Genomic DNA, 18,423 nt, shown 5'->3' with positions numbered 1-18,423 from the left:
CACAGAGTTCCCACACATTACAACACTTTAACACGATATTCATAATTTTATATTGATGGAATCTGTACCAACTTGTATGCACCTAGGCTAATCCACTGGGCAACATGTCCAACAAACTAGCACAGGCTGCCCAAGGGACCTCCTTTTTAAACCGAGAAATCCCCGTGGCAGTGACGCACGGTCCGAAACTCAGTGGATAATAGGCCCGCCCCTCTACCCTTCTCCAATTAAATACCACGCTTTTGTCTACAGCAGGTTGCCGAAGTAATCTTTCTCACCAAACTAGGGAAGATGGCTCACACCTAGTATTGCAGATAGTATCAAACTTGGGATCTCCAAGTTGTCACTCTTATGCCTCAACCACTACATCATCCCCTTGGTGACTATGCTAAACACAATACTATACATTCAATCACTCCCAAATATCAAGAATATATAGGAGGTATTGGTGGACGAAGCACACATCAGTGTTATTAAAAGCGCAAAGCGCAAAAAAGCTCTAAGTCAGCTGGGGCTTCAAGCGCAAAGCGGAAATAAAACGTGGGTTTAATGAAAAAAGGCGCAATGGTGAAAAAACACAAATATATATATATATATATATATATGTTTAGTCCAAGACGAATAATAATAAGCATGAACAACAAATATATGGACAACGAAATTGTAAAAACATTGCGATAAAGTGAAATATCAATTATCTAGTGTCACCTCTTCAAGAGAGGCTCACTGTCAAGGAAAACTATGTGTTAGAGCCTTGTTGATGGCACTGAAGCGCAAATAAAGCGAGGCAAAGCGCTAAACATGTTTTGAGCTTCGCTTCAGGGCTTAAGCGCGCCTTTGACAACACTGGCACACATTAGACGGAGATGGCAGTCTTAATTCCATAAACTCTTGAACGAAGAGGGGGATAGAGACATTGTGCTGGGGATCTAGAACACTAGGAGAGGCGTCGCGATTTTGGGTATTGTAGGTGTATAAAGGTTGAGGAGGTTAAGGGTTCTATACGTAGGATGCGCAGGGGAAGAACGACCGGACCAGACGAGATTCCGATGGAATTTTGGAAGAGCGCGGGTAGGGCAGGTCTGGAGTGGTTGGCGAGGCTTTTTAATGTCGTTTTTAAGACAGCAAAGATGCCCGAAGAATGAAGGTGGAGTACAATGGTTCTGTTGTACAAGAACAAAGGTGACATTCAGAGTTCCAACAACTATAGGGGTATCAAACTATTAAGCCACGCTATGAAAGTGTGAGAGAGGGTGGTGGAGTTGCGGATGAGGAGGGGCGTGTCTATTTTTGAGAACCAGTTCGGATTTATGTGGGGACGCTCAACTACAAAAGCCATTCATCTTGTTAGGCGGCTGGTGGAGCAGTTCAAAAAGAGGAAGAAGGACCTTCACATGGTCCTCATCGACCTAGAAAAGGCTTATGACAAAGTCCCAAGGGAGGTGCTATGGAGATGCTTGGAGGCTAACCCCCTGTTTGGATGGTGGTTTCCCGTGTTTCATTAATGTATGGTTTTGTATGAAACCATGTTTGTTTCCATTGTTCTTAAAACTATGTGGTATGGTGTTGTAAACCCGTGGTTCATCCCATGGTTATATAACGATGAAAAGTCTCAATTTTTGTAACCACGGATTTGGTGGTTTTTCCGTGGTTACGTATTTCATTTCTCCATTATACCCCACCCTCCACCATCCACCCCACCCCTGCTCCACCTTCCACTTTCCACCATCCACCCTTATCCCACAACCACCCATCTCATACCACCTACCCCTCCACCACCACCCGCCTCCACCCCACTCTACGACCCACTACCCCTATCCTCATCCCACAACCACCCACCCCTCCACCACCCACTACCCCTCACCCCCACCCAACCTCACCCTACCAGCCACTACCCCCACCTTCATCCCACAACCACCCACCTCACACCACCCACCCCTCCACCACCCCCACTCACTACCAACTTATTTTTTAAAGTTCCTATTTTATTCTTTACCTCAGTTTTATTAATATATATAAACTAATTTCTAATTAAGAGTTAAGGGTATTTTAGTAAACTTACAAGTTATTATACAGTACCATACAGTCAAACCAAACAATACAAATGTTATTAAACCACAACAAACGATACAGTTTATCCAAACATTGTGTTCATTAATACAGTATAATACAATACAACACCATACTGTACCATACCATACTGTACATTAATGAACCACGAGAAACAACCATCCAAACAGAGGGTGAAGGTGTACCGGTGGCGTACACTAGAGTGAGTAAGGACATGTATGATGAAGCCAAGACCTGGGTAAGGGCAGCGGAAGGAGACTCGGAGCACTTCCTAGTTATGATGAGATTGCACCAAGGATCGGCTCTTAGCACGTTTTTATTTGCCTTGGTGATGGATGAAGTGACGCGAAAAATCCAAGGTGAGGTGCCATGGTGTATGTTATTTGCAGGCGACATAGTTCTAATTGAGGAGACCGGCGGAGGAGTTAATGCTAAGCTGGAGATTTGGAGCTTAGAGTGAGGCTTGAGACACAGGCCATCCAAAAGAGAGGAAGTTTTAAGTATCTTAGGTCCATTATCCAAGGAAATAGGGAGACGATGTCACACACCGTATTGGGGCAAGGTGGATGAAATGAAGGCTCGTTTCCGGAGTCTTGTGTGACAAGAAGGTGCCACCAAAACTTAAGACAAGTTCTACAAAGTGGTGGTTAGAACAACTATGTTGTATGTGACGGAATGTTGGCCAGTCAAGAATTCTCACGTCCAGAAGATGAAGGTTGCGGAAATGAGGATGTTGCGACGGATGTGTGGGTATACTAGAAAGGATAGGGTTAGAAATGAAGTTATGTGAGATAAGGTGGGAGTGGCTTCGGTGGAGGACAAGATGCGGGAAATGAGGTTGAGATGATTCGGGGATGTGTAGAGGAGAGGCACAGAAGCTCCAGTGCGGAGGTGTGAGAGGTTGGCTATGGATGGTTGCAGGAGAGGTAGGGTTAGGCCGAAGAAATATTGCGGAGAAGTGATTAGATAGGATATGGCATAGTTGCAGCTCATCGAGGACATGACCTTAGATAGGAGGTTGTGGAGGACACGGATTAGGGTAGAAGGTTAGTAGGTAGTAGAGCGTTGTCTCAGGATCCTTCCATACTAGAGGCATAGCACTACCTATGTAGCTTATTGCCTTTTGATTTTTGTCACTATCTGTTGTCTCTTGTACTTTGATTATCGTATTAGTTTGTTGTCGTAACTGTTTCTTTTTTACATTATGCTATGTTATGCTTTTATTGTGTTGCGACGATTTCTTTACTTCTGTTAATTCTTATCTACCCTTTTTTAAACTGCCTTTTCTTGAGTCGAGGGTCTGCCGGAAACAGCCTCTCTACCTCCAAAGGGAAGGGTAAGGTCTGCATACACTCTACCCTCCCAGACCCCATTTTGTGGAAATATACTGGCTATGTTGTTGTTGTTGTATACGGACCATTGATAAAAGAAAAGCAACTAACACCAGATATGTTTCTTTTTGACTGTTCTTTGTTAGTATTGAGTGTGAAAACTAATCATCTAACCTCATAGATAATATTGGTCAAACTGTCCCTTTGCGAAATCTAATAAAATAATCAGTCAAAGTACATTATATAGTAATTTTGATTCAACTTTCAGAAGGTGATTGTGCATACTGGCCTATAATGGTAACTTTCGGATAAGATAATTGGAAGAAGCCTGGCCAGCAATATCCGCCGGTAAATGGTGTGAGCATGATTACTCCAGAACAATTAGGGTTTCAGAAGGATTAGTTCGGATAGATAAATCTTCCAAAATTTTACACAATTTAAAACATTCAGGTTAGCTAAGGAAAGGAGAGAAAAAACAGCAAAAGGAAACCTCAGCAGCCTTGAGTATTATCATCTGTTGTTCGAAAGCAAAGACTCCAGCACATCTCCCCTGTGCATCAACCTTGATAATCGGACCTTTGTCAAATGACTCTCGTCCTCTTTTTAAATGAAACCAGTCTGGACCTTCAAAACAGTGCATTGAGCTGAAATGAGGGAAGAAAAGGAAATTTTCAATTTAGTTTCTTAGTTATCATGCTTAAATAATAGTAATGAAACAGCAAGTAATGGGCAAACATACTTAATATTAAGTGAACGGTTTGAGAACTCATAGGGTAGACGTATTAAGTTACAATTTTGATGAAATTTATAAAGTTAAAATTTCTCCAATTAAAAAGCCCAGAAAATTTAAGAGCAAGTATAACATTGAACTCAAGTTATAGGTAGCAATATAAAAAAAAATTGCAGAAGCTTGGAACCTTTATTAAAGAGTCCATTAAGGTATGCGTATAGACATGGAAATCGGGAAGCTCCCAGAGTTTTCTAAACACACAACAACATGGGAGGTGCTTAAAGCTCACAAAGTTCACCACCTTGACAAAACGTCAACAAAAACTTTATCTTTCTTGTTCGTGTTTTTTCATTTAATAATTGCGGTGCCTGGCCAACTTTGGCACCTTGACTATTCCACCAGACATCTTTTTTCTGTTCTTTTGGCTCAATCTCTCATTTTCACAACAAATGCATTAGTTGCAGTTTACCTGGTCCGGAGCCCATGTGTGGCATCGTCAAACTCAAGAACAGACATTTTAGCATCTTCAAAGGTTAAGATAATCGAATCTCTTCTTTTACCACCATCAACTCCTCCTGCTGTTAACACGCCCATTGAATATATATTTCCATGCAACCTACACATGTTACACAAGAAAAAGATTAGATTTTTGAAACAGTACAGGGTAGTTTGGTAGGATGTATTAGAGAAAATAATGCATGTATTAGCTTTAATATTACTAATCCCTTGTTTGGCACACTTTTTCAACTTATGTATAACTAATACTACACACCCTATTTGATATTTATTTTTTTGAAACTGGTAACTTTGTATTCCTCAGCACTAAGGGTATGGCTGGCCACCTCCAAAAATTTACACTTTACTGAAAGAGAAATACTTACAGTAATCCTAAAAAGTCCACTAATTGAACTTCCTCTTCTACATATTGTTCTTTACACCAAAAACTTAATGAAGTAATGACCTTCCATTGGAAAGTCTGTTTTTACATTGCAGAATTACTGACCAGCTATGGAAGATTTTTATCAATCTCAGAGGCATATCTTGGACAATGCCTAGCAAGATTGCTGACACTCTTTCTAGCTGAGAGGGAGGCTGGGATTGGGGCAAGGAATAGAAGCTACTGGAGGATCATTCCAGCTTGCATATGGTGGACAACCTGCAAGGAAAGGGACTCCAGATGTTTTGAGGATAGAAGTAGCACTCTACAGAAGATCAAGCAAGACTGTATGTTGCTATTTTATTTTTGGTGTACAAAGAATCCCTCTGTAGATGCAAAATCAATCCATCTTAGGATTTTACTTTCTTAGCTTCTTAGTTTTCTTTTTCTTTTCTAAAGGGGTTTTCAGTACTACCTAAGTACTGGTCTATAATACAAAGTTGTTACCTGTTAAAAAAAAAAATTATCCAATACATGGTTTTTTTGGAGACTTGTAAAAGTTAATCTATATATCCACAGGTGTACTACATCAAAATATGTAGTCCCCCTCCAAAAGGTTACATTTACAGCATTGATCTCTACTGTTTTCTATTCTTACAAGAGATCTGACACGTCAAAAAGATCTTATGTCTGGCCTAAAATTTCCTGTTTACACCAAAAATAAAAAAAAGCTAGACAATTCATCTTAAAGCACTACATGTTATATTTTTAATACACCCTACCAAACAGTCAAATCCCAACATAACTAATCACAGCATTACTAATACACCCTATTTGATGCTATTCTTACACACCCTACCAAAGTCCAAACAACCCTTAAAAATATCTAAAAACCGATTTCTATGATATTTCAAACCGAAATATCTGCAATTGCAAACGACCTCAAAGTGAAAATAGGGGAAAAAGATGGAAAAGCTGGTGATTTTTGATAAGCCTGTAACTTATAAGTCCGTTTTGCTCTATCCAAAATTTAATAGATAAGCATTGATTCGAATTGGCATTGCATGCTTAATGATTTGGGGAATATTATAGTGGAATTTACATAAACTCCAACTTTTGACTCCTCTGTGGGCCAAGACTTTGTTTATTTAACTTTTACACAAGAAAAAGATAAATTCTTTAAACGCTAAAAATACCTAAAAAACGGTTTTTTATAAGGGAAAAAAAAAACTAAAACCGATTTGCACGACATTTCAAGCTGAAATACCTGTAATTGCAGACGAGCTCAAGTGAAGCAGTAGAAATATCGGTACTAATCTCTGCATTACTAATACACCCTATTCGGTACAATTCTTATAGATCCTACCGAACAACCATTAAAATATAAAAATATGATTTATACAACATTTCAAACTGAAATTGCAAACGAGTCGAAGTGAAGCAGCAAAAATACCAGCTTAACTAATCCCTGCATTACTAGTACACCCTATCCCGTACTATTTTTATACACCCTACCAAACTACCCTTAAAAATACCTAAAACCGATTTATACGACATTTCAAACTGAAATACCTGTAATTGTAAACGAGTTAAGTGAAGCAGCAGAAATTCCAGCCATTACTTTTTTCGATAAGGAGAAATTCCAGCCATTACTAATCAGAGCATAACTAATCCCTGCATTACTAATACACCCTATTCGGTACAATTCTTATACACCCTACCAAACAGTCTGATAAGAAATAATCTCAGCAGAACTAATACACCCTATTCGGCACAATTCTTATACAACCTACCAAACGACCCTTAAAAACATCTTAAAAAAACCAATTTATACGACATTTCAAAGTGAAATTTAATACCTGTAATGGCAAACGAGTTCAAGTGAAGCAGAAGAAACACCAGCCATAAGGCCACCACGTTTAACTTCTTTGGATGAATTAACCCTAATTAAATAAACTTCAAGCACGTTTCCAGCCGAGACAACTAGGTTCGGGATAGGGCCAATTGGCTTGTTGTTGGCGGCTGCTGGCCAATCGGAAGAATCCACGTCGGCTGTATGGAGAATTTGAGGGGTGGTATTATCGGCGGCTGAGTGAGTGATGAAGCCGGCGGCGCAGTTTTCGATGCCGGTAGGGCAATGCATCGTCTTACACGCCGCGAAACTCATCTTTTTTGGATTCTACGGCGGCGTTTCGGTTGAAGATTAGGGTTTTTTTTTTGGGGGGGGTAAAAGCTTAAACCCTTGTTTTTGTGTTTGGCGGGAGGAGGAGGAGGAGTGAAGTGAGCAGTGAAAATGTGTAATTTTGATTTGCCGGAGGGAAGTCAGATACTTTGTCAATGTAAATTTGACTAATTTCCAACCGGGACCGTGAAATCTTGGTTTTAAAAAAGGATCTGATTTTTTTTTCAGATTCACATAATATCCCTTCAATAGGGAGTGGCATGATATGTTACGTACCCATTATCGTATCCAAATCTAAATTTTTTTATATGCCAGTTTGGTGTTATGGTACTGATGCGAAATCTTATATCGCAATTTCGATATTATGATATTTAATACGGTATTTGATATGCATTTCAAAAAAAAGAATTGATATTCGATACTTATAAAGATTGAAATATTAAATATTACACTGAAGTATATGGTTACACATACAATTCATATATATTAGTATCATAATACTAACAAATATATAAACTAGTATTAGTACAAAACTTATTATTTAGATGTCGGAACTCTGACTAAGCTATCTTGATTGAAATATCTTTTTTGTGTAATAGATTTACGAAGAGAATTGCTCGTACTTTCTTTTAAATATTTTTGCACGTGTGAGGTGTTAGTACGATATAATTGAGTCATTTCTTGAATAGCCGAAGTCATAATTCTCTGCAATATGAGTATAAGTAAGTTGTCGAATAAACTTTGATTACTGATTTACCATACCTCAAAATACTGAAATTGAACTTAAAAATACTGAATTATACCGAATTAATTTGGTATGGTAATGATATAGTAATTTTAGAAACAGAAAACCGAAATTACTGTACCGAAGTTTCAAATATCGGATCATACCCACCCTTACCTTCAACTTGTCTCTTTTTTCTCATAGTACTGATCAGTTACTTTTTTCTTAGTTTAACAAAGATTGATTTATCATATTGAAAATTTAAGTAGGGTTATTACTGATTACAGGAACTGAACTTTTAGTTATAGACGGTATTTTAAAAAGCATTTTCTAAGCAAGTCCTGAAAAATTAAGTAGGACTATTATGTCATAAATTAACTTTTAGTTACAGTCTTACAGACTTACCGTCGCTCTTCTAGTGTTTTAATAAAGTAAAAGCAAAGCAGAGTAAAATGGTTGTTGTATATTATTACTTTACATTACTATTACTACTCTTCACGAGAGGGAATGGGAGGAGCTTCCCGTTGATGGGAATTGACCATCTCACCCTTCTGCTTATGTCATGCTTACGTTTGTGTCAGCTAAGTCTATCGACATAGAGCAGTTTTATTGGTTGAAATGGTGGTTTTACTGTGAATTTTCAATTTGACACATATGACATAACACCTATTAGGTTTTGACAAAATACATCAAATGACACTTAAACTATACTCGAAAAGTCATTTTCACATTTAAACTATCCTGGCGACTTATTACACACCTAATATATGAAAAAGTGATATTTTTTACTCCCTCATATAATATGACCAGTTGCACTAGGGGAGAGTGTACACACTCTCTCCCCACATTAGCGCCACGTCAGTCCACATCAGCGCCACGTAAAAAAATCCTCTAATTTTTAATTTTATATTTTTTTCCTTTCCCCTCCTCCCCCACCCTCCTCCCTTTCTTCTTTATCCCTACTCCCTTTCTTTTTCACATTTTCAGCTCAAATATCAAAATTAGTATGAATGTGAATGTACAACACATATTTTCCTGTTTCAAAGCTGGACCCTTTGGTAGCAATTAGTAAACTTTTTTAATGCAAAAGCACTGAAACCATAAGCAAGAAATTGGAAGCACTCGCAAATTGAGAAATAAAAGAAATTTTGAGAACCCAAAAATGGAAAGTTCAAAAAGGAAAGAAGCAAACCTCCAAAACCCCATCCTACCCCAAATCCATAACCAATGCCAGCACCTAAACAAAATATCCAATTTCAATTTTTTTGCATCAGTACATGAAAACAAGCCAAAAAAAAGATGAGAACAAAAAGAAACTTTTTATTCAAAAGACGACACCAGTTCCATTGAAGTTGGTCAGTACCATTGCTTCCAGTTGAACAGATTACCAATCAATAGAACAAAGATTTACAAATTTGGAGCAGTGTCACTGGGAGCAATATTCTTCACTTTTTGGTTTTCTGATCCTAACAATTTATGTTACCTTTTAGATATTGACAAAATACATCAAAATTTGATTTCTTCTTCTCTTCAAAACATGGTTACATTCTTCTTCTCCTCTTCAGAAGGGAGTGCAGAAGAAAGGGAGGGGTGGGGGGAGGGGTGGGGAAATGAAGAAGAAAGAGACAGGTGGGGGTTGGAAGAAAGGGACGGGTGGGGGAGGGGTGGGGAAATGAAGAAGAAAGGGACGCGTGGGGGGAGGGGTGGGGAAATGAAGAAGAAAGGGACGGGTGGGGGTTGGGGTGGGGGTGGGATTAAAAAAATATAAATTTAGTATTAAAAAAAAGGAAAAATGAATTAATTTTAATTAAAACGCGCTTATTTTTTTAATTATTTTTACATTTTATGCCACATCAGCTTTCAGGAGCAAATAATATCACTTTTGTATATATTAGGTGTGTAATAGGTCACCACTGAAGTTTAAGTGTGAACTCGACTTTTCGGGTATAGTTTAAGTGTCATTTGATGTATTTTGCCATTAAGTTTTTCAAATACTTCTATTAGAACAATAAGAAATTTCTCATTGAAAATATTTAATTACTTTTTAATAATTGAGATCACGTTGCTAAAAGAAAGAGAAAAAACATAAAAAGATAATAAGATACTCCTACATTTCAATATCTGTGACATTTTTTAATTAGATATTGCGTTTATAATTTTTTTAATAAGTAGTTTAAAATATATGCCATTAAAAACTTGTGTAGTTGTAAAGTAATCCTTGTGATTGCATGAATATGGTCATTTCACCCTTAATAAAGGTTTCAAATTCGAGCTATGACTATTAAAAAAAATCATATAACTGTCATCACTCGTTGATGGAAATTGACCATCTCACCCTTCTACTTATGTCATGCCTATGTTTGTGCCAGCTAAGTCTATCGATATGGAGCAGCTTTATTGGTTGAAATGGTGGTTTACTGTGGATTTTTAATTTGACACATATGACATAACACCTATTAGACTTTCAAATACTTATGTTGGAACAATAAGAAATTTCTCATTGAAAATATTTAAATAATTTTTAATAATTGAGATCACGTTGCTAAAAGAAAGAGAAAAAACATAAAAAGATAATATGAGACTCCTACATTTCAATATATGTGACATGTTTTATTGATGTAACGGGTCGTTATTGCGTTTCCAGCCCTTTTGACCCTTTCCCGAGCTTTGTTAGCTCACTTTTGACCTGAGGGACCGTTGACATGTTTCCCGAGGTGTCTAGATTCGATTCAGGCGACTCTTCGTGAAATTTGGGCTTAAAGCGAAAAAGAGTTGACTGAAAGTTGCCTTTTGGGTAAACGAACCTTTTTCGGAAATCCATCGATTCCGAGAGGTCCGGATGGTCATTTAGAACTTGTATGTATATCTGATTCGGTTCCCAATGCACTCGGATGCAATTTGGGACTTGGGTTGGGAAATTGGAAATGAGGTATCGGGGCTTGACTCGGTCAACGAGACCTCTGTTGGAAATTTTGAGGCCACGAGTGTGTTCGTAGCGTGTTTTTATGTGGGTCTGGGTATGTGGTTTGTGAGCAGATGGCCTCGGGAGTGGGTCGGGATTTCGGTTAAGACTTGGAAAATTATTTGGAATTCTGGTACCTGGTGTCCGCCAAAGCGGGACTGCCATAGTGGTGAGACGATCGCTGGGGCGGCCAAGCTTGTTTCGCCCAGACCGTCCTGAAGGCCTGAGAGGAAGGCCGGGGCGGTGGCGCCGGGGCGGTGGCGCCGTGGCGGCCCCGATGCCGCCGTAGCAGTATTGGGCCTGTTATTTCATTAAGTGTGTATTAAAAAGTCCTTAGTCTGTCATTTATCATCATTCCGAAATTTGAGCTCTTGGGAACTATTCTAGAGGATTTTTAGAGAAGATTCTTGGTGGTAAGTCCTTCTAATCTCCTTGCTAATTCATTATTCCTAATCATCTTATAATCCCTTACCCTTATTAATTCCTTAAGTGAAGAAGATAAAAGTGGGTTTAAGAGATATTTCATCTAGGGTTCTAAATCAAGATTTGTTGGTTGGGTTTATGCTAGATTATGATGCATCTAAGGTTGTCAATCATATATTTTTCATTATTAGTGTTGAATCCTTGAATCAAAGAGTTATGATTTATACCCAAAATTGGGAGTTTTGCTTGAATTTTGAAATTGGGTGAATCTTTGAATTAATTTAGCAATTAGTTGATGGGTTTTGATTACCAAGTGTTTAATTTGATATTTTACCCTCGAGTTTTCCATCTTGTCCTTGTGGGGCCCGTTTTCCCAAATTCGAAGGTTGGGTTTTGACCTAAATTGAATGATAGCAATATGAGTATTGATCTTCATGATTTCTAATCTAGATTTCAAATACGCCTAGACTTCTTGATCTTGAGGCTCAGCGGAAGGGCAAGGCTAAGGAGTGATTGTTGGTGTTTGCTGTTAGGACATCTAGGTAGGTTATGGCTTACCTTTGGTGAGACTTCGTGTAGTAAAGCATATATTTAGATTATATTGTCGGAGAAAGAATGTAAACCTTCGAGTATGAAGTTGGGTTGGAGACTGTCTTAGGTTGGGCCCTGCTGTGTGTTTAGGGTTAGCCACCCCGTTGTGTTGTGACTTGATTGCTTCATTGTTATTGGCTCGATGTCACGTGATGATAATAGATATTGGGAACTGTTGTTACATCTTGATTGTGATATGGTAGTACCTTACTTATTGATGTTGATACGAGGATAGCGTTTCGTATGACTTGTGTAGTCTTTCATGATATTGTTGGCGTACCTATGTTAGTACTTGTGATATTGATCTGATCATTGGTGTTGATACGAGGATAGAATTCCGTGTGACTTGTGAAGTCTTTCATAATATTGTTGGTGTACCCATGTTGGTACTTGTGATATTGATCTGATTATTGATGTTGACACATACATTGCACGCATTCTCATCCTTCATGATACACTGTTGGTACTTGATGAGCTGGGCTCGGTTTTTAAATGAGAGTGCTGTGAGAGTCCGATATCCGATGTTAGTCCCAAAATCGTAGATTAAGTGAGTGCATGGACTCCGCGAGTCCCTAGGGTGGTGCCGGTGAGAACCTTCCATGGGCGAAGATCCGGAGTCTCGTCTGTCTGTTGGGCAAAAATCCGAGACGAGTGGCACTTAGACTTTGCGAGTCACCTTGGGTTGTGCTACTGAGACGTGGAGATATTCCGTCCGGAGTACATGTGTACACAACATTGCATTTTCATTTCATTATTGCATTGCATTGCATCATGGCTTATATTGTGATGATTTGGTGTTTTACTTGTGATGTTGGTTTCAGATTGGACATATGGAGACTTGACACGTTTGGATTTAGATGCTCTACTTAGGCGATGAGGTGTACTTTGGTTCCGATTATGTTTGACTTATACTTGTTGATTATCTGCCTATCTTGCTTTATTGTCTGAATTATGTTAGCTATACTTAGTCGGCCGATGATACCTACCAGTACTGTGGTTTTGTACTGACCTGCACTTGCTGCATTCTTTTATGAATGTAGAATTCCAGGTTGGATCTACTTCTGTTTCTCGTGGCTGAAAGTCGCTCCAAGAATTGCTTAGAGTCTACAGGGTGAGCACGACACGTCCGCCGCCTTGAAGATTCTTCTTATTTATGTCTTATTTCCTATTCCGAGACATATTTGGACTTGATGTATTATTGATATTCCAGACTTGTAGGTTTTTGTTAGATGCTCTTGTATGAACAGACCAGATACTGGGGCGGATTTCATTTACTTCCGCATTTTCTAATTTATATTAGAACCGTGAGACTTTCGCTATTTTACTTCTTCCGCTATTTTCTATTATTTGTGAATGTTGAGTTAAGGATTCGCCTATCGAGGTGGGAAAGGTAGGTGCCCGCACGACTTAGTGAAATTGGGTTGTGACAATTAAATATTGAGTTTATAATTTTTATAAATATTGAGTTTATAATTTTTTTAATAAGTAATTTAAATATATGCCATTAAAAACTTGTGTGGCTATAAGCAATCCTCATGAATATCCTTGTGATTGCATGAATAAGATCATTTCACCCTTAATAAATGTTTCGAATTCGAGCTATGGTTAAAAAAAGAATTTTCATATAACTATCACCACCAGTTACCACTATTTAGTCATCATCTCACAACCATCATCGTTGTCCATTGACCAGCTATTTCTAAACTCCAGCGTCATATAAAAATAGCTGATAAGATAAAATTCAAAAGCACTAAATTAAATTACCATTGTGATCATTTGTAGATACTTTAGTTCTAATTGCTCGAACCAAACTCCACGGGAGAAAAAAGAAACTTTACAGTAATTCGGCCCGGGCATTCGTACTAAAGCAGATTATACTAGTTACGTGAGGAGCCTGCTAAGTCCGAGCTCAAACTCAAAATATAAAAGTAATAATATTTTAATTACATGAGTATATTCCGTTATATATTTCTTACCGCGTAGTTAATATGATGTTGTGGCAGGTTAAATATATATTATTAATAAGTCTCCATTATTATTAAAGTTTTTTAGTAACCAAATTAGATAATTTTTAAGAAAAAAATATTAACGAGGGAGGAAGTTTAGCAGAAAAATTATCAAATAACAAAGGGACACAAGTGACCCCACATTAGAATTATTACAACTCTGTCAAAATCATAAATTAAAAAATATTGATAGTTTTATGAATTTGTGAGCAAATAATTTCTGTATTTATAGATAAAAATAGTTTTTTTTTGGTATTTATTAAGTTTTAATTTCATTCATAATATTTCATGCAGAAAGAGTTTATGCTAGCTAAATGTGGCAATCTTAGCTTAGTTTTAGACGAAACTAAGGGAAAAAACTAAATTAATTAAATAAACTTCGAGAATCAATTTAGTTCTTTATATATGGTTTGTACTTAAAAAGAATTAATTCTAAATTTAAATTACAATTTATTGTATGTTATGTATTTTTAATATCTAAATTTTATTTTAAAATATAAGTTGATCTAATTCAATTTAGCTTCAAGGTTTGGCCAAATCGGCTCTCGGAGAATGAAAAAAGTTGAATACTTTTAAAGCTTTTAAAAGAAATACACACCACCGACTTTGAGTAGTGAATCACTATTTTCTAGAGTGATAAAGGGATAAGATCCAAAAAAAGTGATAGGAGACATAATATAAAAGTACAAAAGACTTGAAATAATATATCAAAGGACAAAGGTGAAATACATTTTAAATCTTGAAAAACTGGATGAAAGGCAAAGTAAAGTAGAACAAAGGACAAGAACCACAAAATAAATCTGTGAGGAGGACAAAATCTTAGGATTATCTCTTATATAAAGTAGTAACATGGTTCCTTAAACTTGTCAAGAAAAATTATTTAGATATATTATATGAACTAAGCCTTAGAGTCCTATCGAATATCTGCACTCAAGTCAAATGTTCTTTTCGAACACAACTTGTTGACATGGTATATAGCATATATCTCACTTGCATAGCGCGTCTCGTCGGAAAATGAGAAGATTCTATCAGAAAAATAATTTTTCAATGAAAGATTTTTACAGCCATTTTTATTGATTTCGGCAACAACCCTGACTTCTACTACGGCCACACCTTCTCCTTCTTTTCAAACGTGGCACCAACCCCATTTTCTCCATCCTTAGATCCATCCATCACCATAGATATACCACCAAAAACGTCGACCACCACCACCATTACAGATCAACTACCATGGATTTGGCCATGTAAAATTGACAGTCATCATTTCTACTCTCGTACTAAGATTCAACATTCTTCTTTGAAATTTAGTGTTGCAATACTACTTCTCCAAAATTCGGTGTGCTTCTTTCTTTCTGAAATCCAACATTACTTCCTTTTCTTCAGAATCCATCAATGTTGCTTCTTTTTCTTCTCTTCGATAATTCAACCGTCATTTTTTCGACAATGGTCATCTTTTTTATTCTCTCAACTTAATATAAATTTCAATCAAGATTCTGACTTGCTACTTTCTTAGCCTGGATTCTTCTTTTCGGGTTGATGTTTATCTTCGTATTTTTTTTTTATATATATATTTTGACATTTTTCTTTTCTGATATGGATTCTGTTTATCAATCATGTTTGCTACATCACAACAACCAACATTCACGTATTGAACTTAGTTTACAATTGTGAAATATGTGTTAAGTTGACACATTTTGGACATAGGTAACGTGTTCAATAGGAACGAGGCTTAGTTCAAATGTAATATAAAGTATCTTGCTTATTGAATAATTTTCTCTTTCCATGCCTTGCTAGTGAGTATGCCACTATATTAACTTGTATGTAGACATGATAGTATATCGAGTTTCCCGATTCTTCAAGTAACAACCTACAATCAAAAGAAATGTGAGTAATTTTTGATGTCCTTGTGATAGTAAGTTGAATTATACTTGTGAATCAATCTGAAAAATTAGTAAAACAAGACTGTATATTTTAGCTATGCAGTAATTGTTACGGTTCACTTTTAAGCGGGTGCATAAAAGCTACTAAGAGGTTGTTGGTGCTCTAATTGGATTTTATGTATTTTTTAGAGTCGCCACCTAATTTATTAAGGAAACTTAGGAAAACCAGGTAAAAGGATTTTTTTCAAGCAAAAGAGAAATCCTTTGGTACTAAAGTTCGAGGTAAGGGTTTTGGTGATCCCCTAGGAAAGGTTTTACGCACTCTAGTATTAAAGATCCGTAGAATACGGTTGACCTACGAGCTTCAATGTGTGATTAATGTATTTATTTGCTAAAGTGTGTTTAATTTTTCGCAAAAATTGTCATTCATTTATCATAAAATTCAAAATTTTGGCAAAATATCCCCCTTAGAATAAGGGGGTTTTGGTTTCAATATCTGTATAAGTATTCAACTCACTTTATTGCTCGACTAAGACACACTCGGGATTTCTTCAAAGTAGAATCACTACTATTTTAGTCCTGATAAAATGAGTTTAGTACTTATAGGTTTTTATTATATATATATAGGAAAGTATGGAGTATATCTCCCACTTATATATATATATATATATATATACATATATAAAGAAACTTTATTTAAATCCATTTTTATCCATTTTGAAGCTCAATAAGTCAACTTATATTCATACCCAAAGCCATTTTATCCAAGTGGATTTCCCATTGTTTTTTGTCCTTTAAATTTGGGCTTTAAGCCCAAAAATCTCATCTTTTCTTCTCTGAAAATTTCTCTAAGTCTAAACAGATTTAAAATGGATTCAGTTTTTCTTGCAAATCCTGGATGCCTGATTCTCAATTACTGATCTGGGCTTCACATAAACAAATTTTGTATTCAATTTTTTTTGAAGTCCAATTTTAATCCTAACTCAATGCCAAGGCCCAAAGGGACAAAACAATTACATATTTCGATTCGAAAATAGTTCATCAGTGGGTTTAAGGCCCGAAATCAATTTAATCGTTGCCATTTTTATTTCCAGATTTTACAAAAGGCGGAGGGCCTAAACTATACTTAGGATCGTTTTGAAAATTATTTGACTTAAAACCAGTTTTAAATTTGAAAAGGATTAAGTACCGATTTCATGCAAGATTAATATTACTTGAGTTAAAAAATGATTTAGGTGACATTCCTAATAATACTATGCATTTCCTAAGTTCTAGCATCCATATGGGTTTCAATGTTTAGAAGTGTTTTTAAAAATTACAAGTATATACAAGAATGAAATAAAGGAGAGGAAAGTTTAGGTTGGTGGGCCTACCTAAGTCCACCGATTATTATTTTGTGAAACTTACATAAACAACTACCTTTTAATAGCTTCTAATAAGTTATAGCTATAAGTTGAATATTTACTTTTCGTAGCTGGTTTTTGCTATATTCCGGATGAATCTCGCTTTTCTGAAATACATCGAAATATAGCGCGACTGTTGAGATAAAACCGGCTATATTTATCGCAATAAGAATCTTTTTCAAATTAAATGGTGACTTGTATTATGCAACCCTCATGGGGTTCCATTGCAGCTAACGTCTGTCAATCAAATTAACTACATTCAAATACTTTTTGAATTCAAAAAAACAAAATCAGCATCATATCTTTTCCAAAATATAGCAAAAATTCCTTTCTTTTAATTGTTTTTTCAACAATCTGCTTTGCACTAATACAACAAAAATTCCTTTCGTTTATTTAATTTTTCAACAATCTTATTGGAGATACGTTGTTCTAGTGAATATCAGTAGGAAGAATAGATTATCACCAAGGTAATTATGGATTTCATTCTCCTTTTTTTATCTGTTTAATTTGGCATATCTGAATGGAATTCAAGTGGTATACACTTTTTTGTTTGCAGCTACTCTGAATACAACGTATCTCTCTATTTGTAATGATATAAATGGCCAGCGTAACGGCTTTGATCCGACATTCAGATTTTTGGAACGATCAAAATTGTTATGTTAACTACAAAATAGATGCAGTCGTATTCAGTGATTATTGCAAATATGATGAATTGGTTGCCAACTCAACTGGGTCTGGATAGTTGCAGAAACAAAATGTCAATAAAATATCCTGTTGAGGGGGATACTCAACCAATGGAAATACACAACGATATGGGGGTTAGGGTGTATGTTGAGCTTAAGAGGGAAAAAAGTGTTTTGGGGATGTATCCATTGCGCGTTAGCATTACAGATAATGATGATGAGGAGATTGCATCTGGTGAGTGTGTTTTTAGAGAGGATGTGCTTCAACTTGGATACGATGATAATTTGGAGGAAAAGGATGCGTATGATTCTAATGAATTCGATCTGTCAAACTGTGGAAAGGCTGTTGTATTTTTAGAGGAGGACAACAAATTGATTATTTCCAACGCAGAACAACAGGAAATTTTTGTAGATCCAATTTATTATTGAAACTTGTAATGGCGAATTATGCTATTCGAGAACGATTCAATTTCAAAACTGAGAGATCGAATGCTATATGGTACGTGTTTTTCATATTCTAACTGTGCACGAGATAATAAATGGTTTACAATTTGCTCGTTG

At 36.5% G+C, this 18,423-nt stretch overlaps 1 protein-coding gene across 3 annotated transcripts in view; it reads right to left on the bottom strand.

Moving 5' to 3' along the window:
* LOC132631768 (cleavage and polyadenylation specificity factor subunit 1) overlaps window positions 1-7,473 on the bottom strand; it is a 40,876-nt gene extending 33,403 nt beyond the window's left edge. Inside the window, exons 1-3 of one of the 3 annotated variants that reach the window (XM_060347469.1) lie at window positions 6,868-7,473; window positions 4,601-4,747; window positions 3,892-4,045 (exon numbers count right to left, since the gene is read on the bottom strand). In XM_060347469.1, coding sequence (XP_060203452.1) covers window positions 3,892-4,045; window positions 4,601-4,747; window positions 6,868-7,175 — 609 coding nt within the window. In that variant the 5' untranslated portion in view covers window positions 7,176-7,473. The remainder of the gene's footprint in view (window positions 1-3,891; window positions 4,046-4,600; window positions 4,748-6,867) is intronic. The other 2 variants (XM_060347468.1, XM_060347470.1) reach the window with 2 other exon arrangements.
* Between the last annotated feature and the right edge of the window lie 10,950 nt (window positions 7,474-18,423).

The sequence above is a fragment of the Lycium barbarum genome, chromosome 3, assembly GCF_019175385.1.
Source record: "Lycium barbarum isolate Lr01 chromosome 3, ASM1917538v2, whole genome shotgun sequence".
Taxonomy (NCBI): domain Eukaryota; kingdom Viridiplantae; phylum Streptophyta; class Magnoliopsida; order Solanales; family Solanaceae; genus Lycium; species Lycium barbarum.
Note: the sequence above shows the minus strand (reverse complement) of the source record. Positions and strands in the feature narration are given on the sequence as shown.